This window comes from Pinus tabuliformis, chromosome 1_2 (assembly GCF_031772625.1).
Source record: "Pinus tabuliformis cultivar Carrire ecotype Pingquan chromosome 1_2, CPIR1, whole genome shotgun sequence".
NCBI classification, from domain to species: domain Eukaryota; kingdom Viridiplantae; phylum Streptophyta; class Pinopsida; order Pinales; family Pinaceae; genus Pinus; species Pinus tabuliformis.
In genome coordinates this window covers 544,307,677-544,322,609 of record NC_142298.1, presented here as the reverse complement: position 1 = coordinate 544,322,609, position 14,933 = coordinate 544,307,677, and the positions used below count along the sequence as shown (strand labels likewise).

Sequence of the window (14,933 nt, the reverse complement as noted above, 5' to 3'; positions counted from 1 at the left end):
AGCCGTTTTTCCACTTGGAGGGGGTCTAGAATTCTCATTTCTATGTATAGGGAAGCCTAAGGCTCCTCATGAGGCATCTTAGGATGATCTTAGTCTGGTCTTTTAACGAAAAATCTTAAGCAAGTTGTGAGTCAAGCTACTGGATTTAATTTCTCTTTTGCACTAATAAAATCAAAGACTTTGGGGCTTTACCTTGCGATGATGTTCCTTTTTTGCTTCTTGGGGTAATGTTATTCTAAATTGTGCTATAATGCTTTACTGAATATAATTGATTCATTTATTATTTCATTTGCCAGTGGTTGGATTATCAATTTGCACAAGTATCTTGCATTAGGTATTGGGTTTAGAAAAACGTTCTAGCTCACTCGATCTAGCAGGTATCTCTAGATCTTGAGGGTTTTAACGTGTATCTAGCCCCTTATGATCTAATAACATTATTTCAAGTGTGTAGAGATAATTTGATATTCAGATCTTGGGCGTGAGGGGAAGTCTTTGGTTGGGCCAACCAATTCCCAAGGCAAGAGGTTTAAAATCCCATCGTGTTAAATTTTCCAAAGGCTTATCCAATGATTTGTGTGCAGCAACTTGGCCATGTCATAAAATAAAAATTTTAATCTTCCTCGTATTATTTTCAAAATTAAATTGGGCAATAGAGTTTGATCTGCTTATTAGAGCTTGTAATTTTCATTTTGTGAATATTTTAAATAAATTTTGTAAAATTATTTTACTAACCCTTGTGTTTTATTTTTCTAGTGTAAATAATTAGAGGGGTTTTACTTTTAAAATTTGAATTTTATTTATAAATAGTGGAGGATGGCTAGCCTTTTGTGATTTTGCAGGTACTCGGTCACTAGATCAAAGGTTAATTCGATTTTGTGAAGGATCAAGTCCTCACCTAGCCTAAACAACGAGGGTTTGGGCATCTATTTAGCTTCAAGGAAGCCGTCCAACGGATTGGAAGAGGCCGTCCAAGTTTTGAGGCCATATCTAGCATCTAGAGGCCTAGACCCATCATACCTAGGTCCCCATTCCTCAATGCTAAGCCATTTTGTGGAGGCCGCAAGCCCTAGAGGGCCTAATTTCACTGCAAAATCAGCGTTTTCTCAAAGGATTATCACTTAAAGGTTTTACAAGCAAATATTTGTGATTTGATTGCTGGTTGAAGGTAACTGTAAGTGTATGGAGGGCTTGTAGCTCTAGCCGCAACCATAAGAGGCTAAAAAGCCCTAGCCTCAGGCCTATCTTGGCCTCTAAGATCTAGTCGCAACCCTTGGAGGGACCAGAAACCCTCTCTGCAGTGGTTTGGAGGCAAGCTAAAGGCTTCTTGATTCATTTTGGCACTAATTTCTTGTGTTTGCAGGCCTAAAATAATTTTTGCAAGGGTTTTGAAGTGGTTTTTCTCATTGAATTTTTTTGTGGGCTAATCATTTTTTTGCAGACTTAAGATCCACTTGGAGGAAGTTTCGTGGGCTTGGTCTCTTTTTCATCCATCATTTTAGCCCTCTAGCCTTGACCGCAAGGCCTAAAGGCCCTTTTCACCTTAGCCATAAGCCCTAAATGGATTTCTAAGCCTAGCCACTAGCAGTTAGAGGCCTAATTCATTGTTATATCATTTCTAAGGCTAACATTTTGGTGATTGCAGGTGCTTTGGAGGGGTTTCACTACTTGTTTGGGGTCCAAAAACCAATTTTGAGGGCTTAAACTTGACACACCAATCATCTTGGCTTGGCCGTAGCCTTAGAAGGCTCCTCTAGCCCTAGCCGTGAGGGTTTGAGGGTCTGATCATATCATTTCAGAGGCTAACTATTGCTAAGTTGCATTGAAACTAATAAGGGCACAAATATAGATACGGGGTTTGAAATGGATATGGAATTTTTTCGAGAAATCTAGATACGATATGACAAGGAAATGACATATATGTGTGTGTGTGAGAGAGAGAGAGAGAGAGAGAGATAAACTACAAATTTCATACTATCATTCATCTTTTAGTCTTTAGAATTTAGATTCTATATTTAAAAATACATAATCATTATCATGAATTCAACATAAACAAGTCATCATCATCAATTTAGTATAAACATTGTCATCATCATCATCAATGATTATTATAACATTCAAGTTGGCACCTTTGATTAAAATGTCAATACCCACTCACAGTTTAAAGGAATATGAGATTGTTTTCAGAGTCACATCATACTTCATGAAATTATATATTTTTCTAATGAATTTGATAGCACTAACACAGAGGCAACATAGTGAATTTGACTTTGTAAATAGTATGTTGCACAGTATCTTGGTCTAGACTCTAAAGGAGTCATGACATAGAAATATTGTTTAGTATCACCAAATATAATGTAAATTTAATCATTGTAAATAACAACATCTACACATTATAAATTGGATTGTATTCTAGTAGCTACAACATGAGATGCTCGAAATTCATAGAAATAAATAAGCTGGCTTTATTTATTCACAACCTAAGATTATATGACCAATAATCAAGATGCCACAATTTAAGCAATTAAGTATTGTGAAGTATGATACTAATAATCAGTGTTGATAATATCGCCGAAATATCGGCGATATTCGGAAATATCGCGATATTTTCGGCGAGCCGAAATATCGCCGCCAAAATATCGTGATATTTTCCGGTTTTCAAAATCTCGCGCGATTTCCGATATTTCGGCGATATCTCGTAAAATATCGCGCTACGACTGAAAATATCGCCGGCGAGGTTAAAATCAGTCCGCGCGGCCTGTATAAATTGATTTTTGGGTTTTTTCACGTCATTGTTTTTCTGAGAGCTGGAGCCGTAACGTGGTCGCTGCGAAGGAGGGTTTGAACTTTGAAGCCATTATTGCAAGTGCCAAGAACAGGTATGATCTCATCTTCGAAATTTGAATGCCATTAAAATTTTAAATAGACTGTAGCATGACTGCGTAGTAGTGAAGCCTCTGTCTTGGTCGCAAATAAAGCAAATATTGTAAGCATACAGCGAGGCCGAGCACTGATGTTATCACAATTGATAAACCGGGTGCCGCCATGGGACATATGTCATAAACCATTCAGAAAAACTCTTGCGGGTGCTGCCATGGGACATAAACCATTCAGAAAAACTCTTGCGGGTGCTGCCATGGGACATAAACCATTCAGAAAAACAGAGACAGATTGGCTATGCAGTGAAGTGTGAAAGGCACGAGGAAGGAACTGCGAGTCAGCAGAGAGTGAGGTATTGCTTATTGAGTGGACAACCACCACAATGGCTCTCTCTCTCTCTGGACTCTACCGCTCATTCCAATCACACCCAGTGAGACACAAAAAGCAGTATCATATTTAACTGAGCCTGGTGCCACCACTAATTAAATAGGAAAGCCAGAGTTGATAGAAATTTACTACCTCACCATTTTCATGGCTTTCTCTGGAGTGAGTTAAGCCAGAGTTGGATTTGGATTTGATATTAATAAAGAAATTTGAGAAACAGGCATGTTACAGTTAAACACAAATAATTTGTATTATTTATATCTAAGTTAAATTACAAAAGGCCTATAAAAATATTGAGATTCAAGAATATTGTCCATAAAATCTCTCTACAAAACTCCAACAACCAATTATGTAATTTTATTTATTATAAATATTATTTCTAATATAATTATCTAATTTTATTTATTAGAAATATTATTTCTAATATTTATATAAAAATAAATATTATAGCAAATTATACCACCTATAAAACCTTATAATGAACACAATTACAGGTTGCTAATGCTGCAATCGGAGAGCACAAATATTTAAAAACAAAAGTATATGACACAGCTGGCATGTCTCGATGCCATATTAAACATGTTGCCGCCTTGTGGAAGGTTTTGACTCTTGAGGACTGTTTGACTTTGTGCTGCTTCTTGAAGACCATTCATTGCCAATTATCCCAGGGCCAAGTCTGTTGTCTCTTTAAGCTAAACAAAAAAAGTTCTTTCCTTTTTTTGCTACATTATCAGAAATATTTAGGCTGTATCAGAAATAAAATTTCTTTCCTCCACTGATCTAAGAGATAAGGATGTTGTTTTGTAAAATGATGTGGTTATTAACTTATTTGTAATTTCGTATTACTTATTAAGTTACTAATTCCAAAAAAAAATTGGTGCTGTAGGTTTCCTTTTGAGTTAGCCCACTACAAAATACAAATATGCTAAAAACCTTGGACCCATTTTGGGAGTATGGGATCCCTGATGGTGGGACAAATCGTGCATATCTTGCATGCAAATTGTGTGGGACCAAGATGACAGGTGGGGTTACACGACTGAAATACCATCTTGCTAAACTCACTGGACATGATGTTGGCATTTGTACAGTTTCTAGTCCGGAGCTTATACAAAAAGCTCTTGAGGCAATTGAAGAAAAGCAGAAAGAAGGAAGAGGCGGAAAGAAACAAAGCTGAACGTGCAGGTAGATCTTTCGGGATATCTTCTCCTGATTTTGATGTTGAGGGTAGTGGCCCTACTGGCCCTAGTGGGAGGGGCTCCACAACTGGCACACCATCACATGCTAGCGCTACTGCTAGTGTGAATGCGAGGTCATCATTTTTTGTTCCACGAACAGGAGCTAGAGCACAACCTGGCATAAAATCGCTTGTTAAAAAAAAGGAGAAGCAAGAAGCAGATAGAATCATGGGGAGGTGTATTTTTTGGAGCGACTTACCTCTCAGCATCACAAAAACCAATCCATTTTGGCAGCCAATGTGTGATGCTATTGCTGTTGTGGGCCCAGGGTACAAAAGTGCCACATATGAGGAGTTGCGGGGGCCAATTCTTCAAGCAGAAAAACAGGACATCAACTCTAGATTGGCGGAGTTGAAAAAGACATGGGAAGTCACTGGATGCACAGTGATGTCTGATGGTTGGACAGATAGGAAGGGTAGGACCCTTCTAAATTTCTTGGTACATTGTCCTAAAGGTACCATGTTTATTAAATCGTTGGATGCATCAGAACATATCAAAGATGCAGCAACGATATGTGAGTTGTTAGATGGGTTCATTCGGGAGATTGGTGTGCAGAATGTGGTGCAAGTCATAACAGACAATGCAGCTAATTATGTGTCTGCCGGCAGAATGCTTATGGAGAGGCATCCCACATTGTTCTGGACTCCATGTGCAGCGCATTGTCTTGATTTGTTGCTTGAGGATATGGGGAAACTCTCCTTCATCAAGGAGGCAGTTGATATGGCTAGGAGCATCCCCAAGTTTATTTATAACCATGCTTTTGTTCTTAGCCTTATGAGGAGGTTCACTAGAAACAAGGAGTTGCGGCGTCCTGCCATCACACGTTTTGCCACAACCTTTATTACTCTTCAGTCTTTGCTTCGATGTCAGTTCGAGTTGAAGCAAATGTTTGTGTCTGATGATTGGCGTAATTGTAGATACAGCAGGAGACCTGATGGGAGAGCCATTGCAAAAATGGTGTACTCTGAGACATTTTGGCGTGGAGTACAAGAAGCATGTGCAGTTAGCGAACCTATAGTAAAGGTTCTTAGATTGGTGGATGGAGAGAAGCCTGCAATGCCTTATTTGTATGAGGGCATGGATAGGGCCAAGGAGGCCATTCGTTCCTATTATGCAGACAAGGGTTCTGCTGGCCTTGATAGGCAGATGATGTTATGGGATGTGATCGATAGTCGGTGGACAGGGATGCTTCATCGACCCATTCATGCAGCAGCACTCTTCCTCAACCCTGCATTTTCATACAAATGCAACTTTGATTTTGATGGCGAGGTGATGGAAGGGCTCCATTCCTGTATTTAGAGGATGGTACCTGATTCTAAGCTTCGTAGCAAAATCAAGCGCGAGGTACAGTGTTATCAGGATTGTGTTGGCCTATTTGGCTTTGATGATGCCATTAGGGAAAGGGCCCTCTTCATGCCACGTAAGTGGCAAGTCATCACTCATTAGAAATTAGAAATTTGAATTTAATTATGTTTTAACTTTTAACTTTTAACTTTTAAGTTTTTGAATTTTTTATTTCATTATTTTGTTGTAGATATTTGGTGGCGAAGCTATGGTGCAAGGGCACCAAATTTGCAAAAATTGGCTATACGAATCTTGAGTCAAACATGTAGCTCTTCAGGGTGTGAGCGCAATTGGAGTGTATTTGAGAAAATACACGCCAAAAAGCGCAACAGGTATAACTTTGAACTCAAGCCTTCAGTTGAGCAATTACACTTATTGTAATTTTTAATTTTTAATTTATGACCTTCAAGTGTCAAGAGTCAAGAGTCAAGACTCATTACTTTTTTTGACACTCTTACAGGTTGGAGTTCGCACGCCTCAACGATTTGGTGTATGTGCATTACAACATCCGACTTCGAGTGAGGCAAATAGAATCACCAGTGGATCCAGATGCCATTTCCTTAGACAATATTGATGTATTGTCTCCGTGGAGGGTGGAGTCTCAGGAGCCCATATTGGAGGAGTCACCTTCATGGTTAGAGCCAATGGCAGATGATCCATTAGAGCAGGGGCAGCAAGAGGAGGAGTCGGAGTCAGAGGAGCAGCAGCACTTAGAGGAGGAGCAGGAGGAGGAGGACACTGCGGGAGCATCAGCATCAACACCATCTGCTATAGATATAGGAGAGCATAGCTCCATGCCTAGCACTCATTATTTGACATTAGGTGCAGAGGCAGTGTCAGGGCCTTCTACTACTAGGGGGAGGCCTAGCAAACAGCCCATCATGTTTTCCCGTAAAAGGGGGAGAGGGCAGTAGATAGATAGCTGCTAGTTTTATTTGTTATGCTACATGTAACTCATGATGATGAGATACTTTTATTATTATATGTGATGTTATTTTGTATTGGTTCTCCACATTTGAGTCCTTGAATGGACAATTATCAGGGATTAGCACGATTTGGTATCGCCTTTGATATATCATTTCTATTTGACATCATATATATCAGTGTTTTCTTCATATTTATGTGCCAATGTGTTTATTTCATGTTGTTATTGCTTTATATGTTTAAAAATCTGAAAAAAATGAATATATTATGCATTTTTTATGCTTGCCGATATTTGCCGATATTTTCGCCGATATTGCCGATAAGATATTTTCTGGACCCTTGCCGATATTTTCCCGATACCGATATTATCAACACTGCTAATAATGAAATGCCGAGAAATTTAACCTAATGAAAAGAAACTTCTTCCACTAGCCAATTTTGTGGGTAACAACTTTCCTTCTTGATTTCATAGATACCTTATGAGTTTCCATTCCAAATTCCAGGTTTCCATCCTTTAGATATGGCATTGTTGAAAACTTGTTGGCAAATACCTCTATCATGTCATGAATCCTTTTTCAAGATAAATGTTCACTTTCAGATGAGTTGTAATCAGTGGATATAAGGTATGCAAAGAATTTAGTTGCATTTACATGCTTTGGACAAACAAACCTGGAATATATTCTTGCAATAAAGTGCCTAGAACATTGGAAACCTGGAAACTTGGAAACATATCCATATTTTCTAGAAATGTATCCAAATTTTCTGGAAATGGATCAAATTTTCTTGAAACTCCTTTGAAACGTTTCTGATCTCAGGCTGGTCATTTCCAAAAAAGTGAAACGTGGCAGAAACATTTCCATGCCATTTCGTATGCGTTTCCGTATTTGAAACGCCGAACGACATTTTTTGGAGTTGGGGCAGCATTTCCGATAACTTAGAAATATTTTGGTTGGAGGGGTTTGGAGGAGATATATTGCATCTTTGAAGCCTATTCACTATCCTTGGTGTCTTGAATTGGCATATCAGAGATCGGAGGAAGGCCCCAAGGCCTTGTGGGTTGGTTTTGATCCTGTTATCCATCCTTGGTTGACTGTCATAACATAATCAAATCTGGAGCAAAATCTACAGTGGTCTAATCACAACAATAATCTAACAATAATAAGCCTAAAACACCTAAAGACATCACACATTAACTATAAAGGCTTAATCATTGTTCTAGCTCTTGTCCTTGTTTCATTTATGACTGATTTCTTGTTGACAGTAGGCTGATTCGATTGATAGTGACATCTCTCAAGGTCTGGTGCATTCATCTTGCTCCTAAGTTGATCATTGTGTGCTAAGAAGTGTGTTGGTTTATTTCTTGGCTTGAGGATAGCTTGTCTAGTCACTAACCTTTTCTCTCATTGCATCTCATTTGCATAGGTGTTTCTATCTTGCATATTGCATTGCATATTTGAAATCTTTTGTTGCATTTCATTTACTAATATCACTGTTAGCAATCTCATCTTGTTGCTTATAGTTGTGCTCTTGCTATCTTGTAATTTTCTTTGGTTCAAAGTTGCAAATCTAATAAGTGAAAGAAAGCTTCTAATAAGCATACATAAGTGATAGGAAGATATTGCTATCATTACCATAATCATCTCATTGTGCTTGTAAAATCTTGAAGTTTCTCTTATTCCTAATTGCTACATTATAAGTAAGAGGAATTCTAATAAGCACATTAAGACCATCCTAATAGCATTGCTTCATTGAATAATCTTGAGGGTGTTTCACTAATTGCATTTGGCATTCTTGTAATCTTGTGTTGAAGAGTAACATTTGATGATCTTGGTTACAAGTGGTTTGAAACATTGAAGTATAATTGTATCTCATTGAAGCAAGCTAATCTTGTCATCATTTGCATCTTCATTCTAAGATTAGAAGTTGCATATTTAAAACTCACCTCTAAGCATAAGCTTGGTTGATAGAGATTAGGGCCACCTTCTCTCTCGATTTGTGACACTTGACCCTTGCATTGAGGTTAAAACAGGTGACCTTGTATTTCTCTTGCGGACAATCCCTTGTAGGAATTGTTACCCACCACTTCGTGGGTGATATCCCTCGGAGAAATTTTTCTCTATGATGAGCCTCAACCGGAAGCCAGCAACCCCTTGATGCCTCCTACTAGCTCGTTGTGTTTTTTCTCTGCCACTTGAGCCAGCCATGTGGTCCCTCACCCACCTGCATTGATCGTATGTTTGAAGGTAGGCCTCCTGAATCTAAAGGTATGTCTTGTCATTTGGTGATTGAGTATTGAGTTTACTTATCATGGATACTTCTGGGTGTGGATTGATGAGGGGATTTGGCGGAAAGAGTGGGCTTAGTTTGTGCTCTTGTCCCCTTGATCTCTTTTGGTTGTTACCCTTGGATCTTAGTCCTGTGGGATCTCCTTTATTGACCATTTGGTTCTAGGGTGGTACTACTTGGGAAACCCCGACTTTGGGTGCGTGGTCCCACTCCTTTACCCACACATATTACTCCCTTTCCACTCACTATACCCCCATTCATCTTTTCTCCCACCTGGGTCCACATAGGGCCAACCTCCCTATCCCCTTGCCCCCACCTTGGGTCAAGCCTAGAATGATGCCCCAAAGGTTGAAGCAATTAAAAGAAAAAGTGAAAAGCATAATTGGCCACATTTAACAGGAAATTGTACCACAAAATGCAAAAGATGGTTGGGACAAAATAATCAGCACATGGGCAAAAGCCAATGCATGAGCTCTACCCCAATCCATGGCCATCACCCTGGTTCCATAGGCCCTAGATGAGCCTCCTTTATCATTCAGGAACCCATGATTGTCCCAACCCTTGGAGGGCAATGAACCGCCCTACCTAAAAGGGGGTAATCATTGCTATATCTTACATATCATGCTCTTGTCCTTTGAGCCCCGAGCAGTTAATTAAAGAAATTCATAAAAGGCAAAAGGCATATAAAGAAGGGTGGAAAAATCAAGGTCGGGGCACCTCATGTACCATGATTGCTCCCTCCTACACATTACATACCTAGGTGTGGGCTTCCCCTTATCTAGCTACCCCTATGCCCCACTATGTGGACCAGGATTGCCCCTCTCATTTCCTATTCCATTCCACTTATTTGTCACTTGCCACTCCCATTAGAGGGATGTACCTTGGACATACTATCCCCTTTAAGGGTTGAAACCACCTAATAAGGTACTTGGCTAACCCCCTTTGGAGCTTGGAGACACTAGCACATGCCAAAGCCCACTACGGAAGGGCATGCCATTATGAAGTGCCCACGTTGTTATCCATGATTTGTAAGCTCTTTTACTCGATTATTTTAATGACTGGTTGTACTAGAAGCCTAGGGGATGCATTGGATCTTATGCAGGATTACAGGTGGTTTCCATTTGGGTTTGGTCTCCTTATATGGGATCCTAACCCCCAGAGGTCTACATTGGCACATGTAGGGTGTGCATAGAGAGCCATTGGCCTCCACAGAAATAGACAACACTCCACGGACCTTCATGGATCCTCAGAGATCACTAGTGATCCACTTTTGGGATGATGGTGATATGATTGGTACATTATGCCTAGCAAGGCCCCACAGGAACCCCACACTCTTAGCAGGTGTCCTGGGACTTGTATGATGTCATGGCAGCATTCATTCCACCACTTGGACCCTTGCAGAGGATCTACATGCATCTCTGATTCATATGGAGACCCATGGGGTCATTTATGTGCCCTCAGACCTACCGGGAGCACCACAGGTCGACTACATCTAGAACAAGGGGCCACCCCCTTGTCCATCATATTCCGAGGAATTTATTCCTCAATATGGCACTTCTGGATATTATTATGCCTTTGGAGGGCCCTACGACATGTACATATTATTATTTGGCCCCTTGTGAGGCTTATTTTTACACTTGTGAGCTAGTTTGGTGGGCTTGTCACTAATAGGTGTTTTATTTGCACATTATTTTGTCATTAGGGGCTAATGTAGGCCCATAGGCTAATTTGAACTTCTTAGGAGGCTATATATTGATGTTATATACATTCATTTGGATCATCACTTGACTTGGGATCTCTCTAATATAAAGAACTTCGCATTTTTTCCTTGGAGGATGTTTTTTGGAGAATGGATGAATTTTGACATATGGATTTGGGTTATTTATCTTGTCTTGGAGCTTTGTCCTATAAACAAAATGTTGATTGGATATACTCTATAACATTGTAAGTAAATTTTGATGTTACTATTCTTGTTGCTGCATACTGCTAAAATTAGGGCTAGTTGCTGCATGATTGAAATGTGCAATTGAGCATGTTTTAGCTAATTGAATGTATGGGCCAATGTTATATGAATGGAATGTCCTAGAGATTATTTGTCTCGATAAGCTTGCATCGTTTGCTTTGAAGTATAAATGCTTGAAGGTCACTTTTCTTTTCTTTCTCTCAACATTGGATGAAGCTGACTTTCTGGGCCTGCTTGATCAAGAAACCAAGTTCTTACTCATCATCATCCTTGAATCTATATCCCCAAGTGAATTAGGCATTGATCCCTAAAAAAGGGTGGTCATCCCCTTCACCTTTTTCACCTTTTATCACTTTTTCCCAGGGCTAGGCCTCAAAGATCACCTAGGGCATCAATTTCCTAGGAATTGACCCAAGAAAAAACTTCGATCTCCTATAGGCTACTGCGCTGGTGGGTCCCCTCCCTCTCCTCCAAATTTGAGGCAATTCTAATGGTGGAATCTCCGGGAATCCCAAGCCCTAGCTCTAGGATTGAATCTTGTCTAGGCATCCCCAAGGCTAGACCCCAATAGGATCAATTCAACCTTTTGAAGTAAATATTCTTGTTTGATCCTTTTCCTTCATCTTTTCCAGGATAGGAACATCATTGGTTGCATCATTCCATCCTCGGACCTGGGCTGGGTCCACTAGGCCCCATGTGGTCCCACTTCTCAATAAAGATTATTTGTTAAGGACCATTTGGGAATCCAAGTTTCCTAAGGATTATAGGGATTGAGAACCTGGTCTATAAGCCTATTCCTTCTCTCTCAACACTCCAATCCTCACCCCTTACCCCTGGTGGACCAAGTCCCTTGCTTAAAGAGAAAGAAAGTTCCTTTCTTCACTCCATCCTTGGGAAAGGGTTTCCAAGGTCACTTCTCACCTATCCATTGACATATACTTTACAAGTGATCCCTACACTACTGGGACTCTTCCCATCGGTGAAAGTCCGTAAAGAGTAGGGAGACTTAGCTGTGGTGACAGTGGGCTAAGCCTCCACCGTTTCCCTTAACCTAGCAGTTGCCCTCTTAGGAACCCCTTTTTGATCCCCTGCTGGTTTGAGTGGTAACATGAACAAAGGCATCTGGGTCGTTAGAACTCTAGGGTAGGTATCGTTAATGAGGCGTTACCTACTTCCCCTAGACTTCTTTCTACAACCCTGTGCAAGACTTGCTTCAAAACAATTAAGGTGAAGGCTCTCATCTAGATTTAGGCATATAACTAAAAACAACCAAGATTTTGCATTTCACATCTAGATTAGGCCCTGCATTTCATCTAGGATAGAGTTTGCATATCATCTTTGCAACATTTGTCTATCTGGTAGCTTGACATATTAATCATTATTGTGCAAGTACTTTCTAATTCTAAGGCAGTTGTCGATCACTGATATATCTTAATAATTTAATTGTTGGTGCTTCATAATCTCACTTTCCATATAATTCTAAATCAAGTTGCTAGGATATTCATCTATATCTCCTAAACTTGTTGATTCTCAACAAGTTCCTCATCATTTTGCCTTCAGGGGCTACCCCCCTTAGCTCGCCTTAGGAGATAGCTTAAACAGAGTGCACAGGGATAAGATTGAAAACCCCTTCCTTGAGCGTTGTCACATTGGGTGTACAATTTAGGCGACAACATGAGGCATGGTCGGATCCCGTTAGGATTTATCTGTTGGGATGACATGGCACAATGGGGCTAGGAGTTGGTTCATTTGGCGCAATTGAGGCGGAGGACCCCATATATTTTATAAGATGATATATATGTTTAACCAAGGAGCGGAGGGTCTAGTGGGACCCATGGCTAGCCTGGAAAGGGTCGTGACCAAGGACGACGTGTCAATGCTTAATAGGCCGGGTGAAGGTTGATGTTAGTGCGATGTGGTAGCCCGGGGTAGGACACGTCACCTTAGTGGGTAAAGCTAGGTGATGTCACCTCGGTGGTATTCTGTGGTGCTGGGTACAAAAGTCCCAGGATTTTATTTCCAGGAGGATGTGGCATTGTGGGCTACCGTTTGTGTCACATCGGAACGAGGAGCCTTCTCACTGGTCCACGCCACCCCTGAGATTTTAAAAGGAGGCCAGGTCACCGTGGTGGTATGAATGCAACAAAAAGGAAAAACGCTGAGACAATGTGGCATGGTGGAGCCTGAGCACGCAGTGACAACCAAAAATGAGATGACACGTGGAGGATAGGTCCACAGAGGGTCCATGTAACCCCGAAAGTTTATTCCCTGGCGATTTCTCATGGAGTAGGGTGCAATCTCACCGAGATTTTATTCCCAGGGTGATGTGGCCATAGAGGGACCCACATCCTCGTGTTTCGTGTGTGTGTATATATATATATATATATACATTGTAAATTGGGCCTTACGAACCATGATGCTAGACATGAATGGGTCAGTAGCTGGGGTAGCTGCAATGTGGCAGTGATGTAGCCATGATATGGTTAGCCACGTGGTAGGTTAGGTGACGTGGCACTATCTAATAGGCTAATCCTTGAACGGCCATATCATTTGATCCGGGAGTCGAATTGAAGCAAATTTTATATTGTTGGAAAGGTCTCGACGAGACAAACACAACGAGGTTATCCATTTTAAGTCCTGAGAAAGTTGGAAAAGATCAAAAAATTTATACCCCATATCCATAACTGTACCTTGGAGATCGGTTCAACATAGTAACTGCCCTCTTTCTACCTTTATAGGATGAGGGGTGGTAAGGGGGTGTATTACAAAGTGGTATCAAAGCTCTAGGTTCAAGCATTGTACCTGAAAAGGCTCACATGCATACTCTAGATGAATGCTTGATATGCTTGATCTGCTAGAATTGTTCTAACAGAGTGTGATGGTGTTGAAAACACAAATTGCTGAAATGTATGGTTTTATGGAACTATTGATGGAATATTATTTATGTGCTAACTAAAATTTGGTGTTTCAGATCAATATAGACCAAGGTGATGAGAATCTATGTTATTTTGCTTTTCCTTTCTAGTTGGCTAACATCTATGTGTGTGTAAAAGCAGATTGACAAACATCAAGATACAGTAAGAAAGAGAAAGAATGAGCAGTAGATTAGAATAGTATGGTGTAAGCAAAAACCAACAAGGCCCCGAAGACAAGTCGGTTGGGAAGATGAAAGAAGAGGAAACTCCTGAATTGATGGACACTCTTAGAAGCCTAAGAGCTGAAATAAGAAGTTGGAAGGAAAATAACGAAAATATTGTAGAGAGCAAGCATAAGTGAATTCAATTTTATTGCAGAGTTTGTCAGACTTCCAAAGACAACAAGAGATTGGTACCAACCATCAGGATAAGTATAGGCCTAAGAATAGTTCACTAAAGATCCAAAGGCATGAGTTGGATAACAAGAAGGAAGAAGGCAGCCAATCAAGAAAGAGGCATAGACATGTTGAAGGAGAAATGGTTATGCTCAGAACACCAGAAAGAGAATCAAGTAGCCTTGATAGATCATTCAAAGGAAGAGCAGGAGGACTTCCATGTGAGAAGAATTCAAGAAAGCTAAACACCATACCTTTGATGGAGAAGTAAAGAAAGCATAAGATGCAAAGGCTTGGCTCTTGGGAATAAAGAAGTACTTTAGATTGCATGATTATTCCGAGAATGTGAAGGCTAGGGTGGCCTTCTTTAGCTTAAAGGGAAAATTTGATATATGGTGTGAGGATTTCAAGAACATCAAAGGCAGAGAGAAGGAAATGGCATGGAGGAAGTTTGAAAAGTACTTTCGAGCAAAGTACCTATTTGAGAAATATTATGACAATAGAGCCAAGGAATTCTATGAACACAAAATGGGGTAGATGACACCTGAGGAGTATACCAACAAATTCTTGGAACTACTAAGGTATGTACCTTACATCAAGGATGAGAAGA

At 40.2% G+C, this 14,933-nt stretch overlaps 2 protein-coding genes across 16 annotated transcripts in view; both read left to right on the top strand.

Annotated features, from left to right (window-relative positions):
• The window catches only part of LOC149206742 (RNA polymerase II C-terminal domain phosphatase-like 4), a 408,482-nt gene that overhangs the window by 345,891 nt on the left and 47,658 nt on the right, over positions 1-14,933 (top strand). The gene's annotated exons all lie outside the window — the stretch shown is intronic.
• LOC149206743 (uncharacterized) lies at positions 5,799-6,991 on the top strand. The gene is made up of 3 exons (XM_089396352.1): positions 5,799-5,916; positions 6,031-6,172; positions 6,301-6,991. Exons 1-3 carry the CDS (start codon positions 5,799-5,801, stop codon positions 6,752-6,754), a joined length of 714 nt encoding a protein of 237 aa, XP_089252478.1. The 3' UTR covers positions 6,755-6,991.

Excerpts from the sequence above, each read along its gene's own strand:
- LOC149206743 (XM_089396352.1), top strand. The coding sequence starts at position 5,799 with ATGGTACCTGATTCTAAGCTTCGTAGCAAAATCAAGCGCGAGGTACAG. Across the intron at positions 5,917-6,030 it reads AAGGGCCCTCTTCATGCCAC|ATATTTGGTGGCGAAGCTAT; the intron begins GTAAGTGGCAAG and ends ATTTTGTTGTAG. Across the intron at positions 6,173-6,300 it reads CACGCCAAAAAGCGCAACAG|GTTGGAGTTCGCACGCCTCA; the intron begins GTATAACTTTGA and ends ACACTCTTACAG.